We start from the raw sequence: 4932 nt of genomic DNA, 5'->3' as shown, positions 1-4932 counted from the left end.
AGTTTTTACAGCCCCTCCCTGGGGTTACATTTTCGGTAAACGCCCAAATATGCCCTCAGAGAGTGCAGAAAGACTGTTGAACTAGTATTGATGTGGGGTCATGGTCTGATGCCTGAGCAGGGCGCCCCATTCCTTCTTCTGATTATTTATTCTGGTGTTTAGTAGGATTTGTGCCTCCCTGGGGAGTAGAATGGGAGTAAATCCTCCAAATTTGCCTCCAGGGTGGCAGAAGGATAGTTGAGCTCATTCATGGTTCACGATAGACCTGTCTTTGGAATCTTGTAAGCTGTTTCTCGGTGTTGTTGCGGAGGGTGTCTAGATCAGCCAAAATGTCTGACAAGCCTGATATGTCTGAGGTCGAGAAATTCGACCAGAAGCAGTTAAAGAACACTTCCACAAAGGAGAAGAACACTCTGCCTTCAAAGGAAACAATTGACCAAGATAAGGAGGCCTGCAAGAAATCGTAGAACTAGCATGAAGAACATACTCTGCTTTATTTTGCTGTGAATACATTAACATCTTTAGTTTGACATTGTGTATATAAATGCAGCACAAACCAATCACTGCCTGTTTGTATTCCAACACACCTGCTGCTTTGAAAGATGAACCCTTTACCCCATTGATTATATACCACCCTCAGCTGTCTGCTACTTTTGGTTGCAGTAAGCCTCAATGGAGGATGAGGCTTTAGCCAAAGGATGGCACGCTTTAACATGTGGGGCCTTTGAAAAGGGATTAGCTTATGTTGTGTGTTCATTGAGTTTTTGTCTTTGTTCAGAAATGTGTTATAAGAAATATACTTTTTTGGGTCACGATATAGCCAGATGCATGGGTTCTCTGCCCTAACTCCCTTGTTTGTAGGCTGTTTTCCTCGGTGTTTTATGGACATTTGGCACCCTGTGGAGAGCTTAAGCATGTCAAAAAAGCTGTTGTGCACATTTTGGGGTGGAAGGGGGAATTGGAGTACATATCTCCTATTTATTCTACAGGAAGCCAGAAAGGCAGTTGTATTTTGGGGGAATAATTTACCCATGCCCTGGGTGCTGCTCCCCCCAAAATAATAATATGTGATGGTCTAGTGGAGTAGATATCTGCTTTGGGTTTACCCATTGAGTGCAATCCCTAAGCAAGGATTCGCTACAAAGAAACAGCACTGGAAGGGGAACCTTGTCCCCACTCTGGAGCACAATAAAAACATATCTTATGTGAACACACCTTGTCCAAACAAAGTACTACAAACAACAAGCTACTAACTCAAATAAAATCCCAACTAAACAACTACCACTCCAAACATTTATCATTGACTTAAAAAAGGCAATGATTAATTCCATATTAAAAATATACTCATATAAAGCTCTACAACATTGGTATTAAAATCTCAACTAGAGTATTTTAAAAACACCTCCAAAATCTGCCCTTAGTGTCTGATTACGAGTTTTGCTGTATGATTGCCCAAACGCTGCATTTGTATCTTCTTTGACACTGCTGCGGTGGCAATCTACCACCGGCCGCATTATGAGTTGTGCTGTTTGAAATTCTGCCTGCGGCCAAAGTGCTCTTCCCACCAGGACCACAGTGGTCTGCAAAGTTGGCATTGTGTCCACTGATGCTCTCAGGTCTGTGGTCCACCTGTCTAGCACATTACACACATAAATCTTCCTCATCATGCCTGGCAAAAAAACCACCTTCACTAAGCAACAGTCACGGTGGATGAAGTCATTAGCATAGAGTACCAGTGTTCTGCTTCCCTAGTCCAGAATACTCATTTCAGTTTGAAAACAGAAATGTGGGACAGGATAGTCAACAGACTGATTGCTGAAGGGGGTGGGAGCACACTGCTTCACCTCCCAGCAAAGTTCACCCGTCAGCATTTTGGTAAACGCAGTTCATGGTAAATGCTTACTTGAATATTTGCTGGAGTACTTCACCAAAGTTGGTGGAGGTTAGCGCTGTAAATCTCTAGACGTGTTTCTGGATATAATCTGTCATCAGTAGAGATAAAAAATAATTTAATCTGGGCTTGTTGAGCAGGCTGCCACAATCCTTTCAAGTGTCAGTACCTCTCACAGGAGCACAGGTGCATCTCCAAAAGCGCATCAGCTCAATGGCTCAAGGGAGCCTATTCAAACAGAAAGGGGTGGGAGCACACTGCTTCACCAGCACAGTTCACCCATTAGCATTATGATAAATGCAGTTCATGTAAATGCTTACTTGACTAGTTGAAGGAGTATTTCACCTAAGTTGGTGCAGGTTAGTGCTCTACATCTCTGGACACATGTTTCTGGATATCATCCGTCATCAGAGAGATAAAAACAAATTGAATAGACTGAATGCTGTTTGTACCTCCCTGCGCACACATGCTGACATTAGGAGGAAGTGGACTGACCTCAGGTTGAGGGTGTGTACCAGGCACAACAACCACCACCTGGAGGCTCAGAGGACTAGCAGTGGCCGTCCCAGCACCACATTATAATTTTTTCCAGGGAGGAGAAGGTCTTTGTCATCCTGCATAATGAGGGCTAGACAGGAGTAGATGGGAGAGTGGACTCTGGTAAGCTACACTTCAATATCAGAATACCAAAACATCCTGGAGTATTGAACTCCTTTTGCTACTGTGTTCTCTATCTACATTCCTGAAATGCAATACTCACAGTATCTGAGATGTTTGTCTGTGTCAATGTGTGCTGTTGCATATAAGAACAGATGTATTCCAAGTCCATGACATGCCACATGTTGCAATGCTGTCTCTAAGTGCATTACCTTCAAAATATCCATCCAGGACCTATAATATGTTAGCCCTGGGTGGAAAACTATGCTACGCTCGAGGAGTTTGAGTAGCAAGCGCAACTACATGAATTACATGTAGTACATTGCAAAAACGCGTAGCATAGCGTAGTTGGCATTGTTTGCTCGCTTGTGGTCCTCAACGTCGAGTTGGCGACCGCGAGCAAGCAAAATCAACATCCTGGCGCGACTTTTTCCTCATTCACGATCCACAACATCAAGTAGACGATCTTGAGCGTGGAAAATGAACCTCCCGGCGAGATTCTCAATAGGAGAGGTCAAGTTTTTCATTGCGAGTGGTCGGGTATGCTCGCACAGCTCACGATGAGAAACTACCAGTCCGCGTTGAGAAAGCTGCTGCTCAAGTACAAATCTACTCGAGTGGCAGAAAAAGACTGCTTGCACTGTGCATGATGCCGTTCGTAATGATTGCACAGTGCGGACAAGCATCCGGCAGTGTGCAATCATTGCGAACAGCATTTCCCTACCGCCCTACGTAGTTTGCATAGCTACGTGTAGCGTGACTTAGTGAAATGTGCACTTTGCGTGGCGTAGCAAAGCGACTACATGAACTACACCCAGGGTTATAATATGTGTGAATATTTGAAAGTATGGTCCATCTCAAATGCATGTAGCCAACAGGTATGGTCCAATAACCATTTATCAAGTGTTGGTAAAGTGAGAATGAAGAGACTACAACTACCATAAGGCCCCATCACTGCACCTCTAACCAATATGATTTTGTCCCTTTTCTCTTGTCTGCCATGTTAATACTGATCTTCACTCATCATGCAGCTTGCCATTTGTCAAGTGTTGGTAAAGTGAGATTGACGTGACTAAAACTACCATGAGGCCCTCTTGTTGTATGTCGATTTAGATTCCGAAGGAATTTTCCCAATTCATGCCCTTATATAGGTACAATTCACATTGCCCTTATGTAGGCATTGAAAACCAGTCCTTATTTAGGCATAGCCAATGCTACCCAAATGCAGGCATGGCTACTTCCATCCGTTCATCTACGTCACAACGATTTCTTGGAAAACCAGACTCTTAAGCAGAAGGGACTTCCGCTAGCCTGGATATTGATTTCTCCAAGAAACTCATTATTATGCAAGAACATCTATTCCTTATGGGTTCATCATGACGTTCATATGCCCAACTTTTACGTCAATACTGGCATTCCTAAACACCTTCAAGGTATAAATATACCTTCACTTGCTATAGCAAAGCACAGTGTGGTTCGGTTCTGTTTGTCTACCTACATGCACGACTCATCTCGCTACAGCAAGTGCCGAGGGAAGCCAACTCTCCAGCTGAAGCACTGACCAGAAGCTGTCATCCTCCTGCCAAGAATCCATCTCTAGTGTTTCTGACTCCCCTTGCGGGGTGTTGGGAAAACTGAATCCCGTGAAAGAGATACCAACCTCTCTCATTCTAAAGATATGGAGCTGAACTAAACTATAACTAAAAGACAACACCTACTTCTTTTCTCGTGCTAGACCTAGGGTAGGTACACTGGGGTAGGCGTATTTTAGAAGCACCAGTTGAGTATTTTAGCCTGTGTTATTTATGTATGTATTTTTATATATGTCATAGCAACAGACAAATTAAAGTATTATCTTATTTTACTGTTTACGCTGTACGCTTTACACTTCGCATTCTGTCTAAAGATTGTAGCAGTTCATATCTCTTGCATGAGAAACATGACTGTTCAATAAACCCCTTTTTATTGAAACGCCCATCTCTCTATTTCTATGCAACTTTGTAGAAATGAAGCATGCACAATTGACTGAGTAAAATAGTTGTCTATTGTTTCAACGACCCTGAAGATATGTTTCGGTTTTAGGGGAAACAAAGTTGTCATGTGTATGCAGTTGTCAGAAACTAATCCCTTCTTGTTTATTCGGGAAAGTTTCTAGTGACCTCTGAGTTAGCTGGCACACACACAATTAAGGTTAGTATACTCAATAAAGACATACTGACCTCAGTCCTATGTCAAATCTATAGTGTATATTATTTCAATGCGCAGACCCTATTGCTAATATAGGAACTACACTACACTTTCACTTCAACTCTAACAAAGATGCTAGACTCCTTTTGCCCCTCCTCACTTGTCTGCCATGTCACTATTGATCTTCACTTACCATG

At 42.8% G+C, this 4932-nt stretch overlaps 1 protein-coding gene across 1 annotated transcript; it reads left to right on the top strand.

Moving 5' to 3' along the window:
- The first annotated feature begins 286 nt into the window (after positions 1-286).
- Positions 287-622, top strand: LOC144819723 (thymosin beta-15A homolog). The gene has a single exon (XM_078677499.1). The coding sequence runs from the start codon at positions 330-332 to the stop codon at positions 465-467; it is 138 nt and encodes a 45-aa protein (XP_078533625.1). The 5' UTR covers positions 287-329; the 3' UTR covers positions 468-622.
- The last annotated feature ends 4310 nt before the right edge of the window (positions 623-4932 follow it).

The sequence above is a fragment of the Lissotriton helveticus genome, chromosome 2_1, assembly GCF_964261635.1.
Source record: "Lissotriton helveticus chromosome 2_1, aLisHel1.1, whole genome shotgun sequence".
NCBI classification, from domain to species: domain Eukaryota; kingdom Metazoa; phylum Chordata; class Amphibia; order Caudata; family Salamandridae; genus Lissotriton; species Lissotriton helveticus.
The sequence above is the reverse complement of the archived record's forward strand: the minus strand, read 5'-3'. Positions and strand labels throughout refer to the sequence as shown.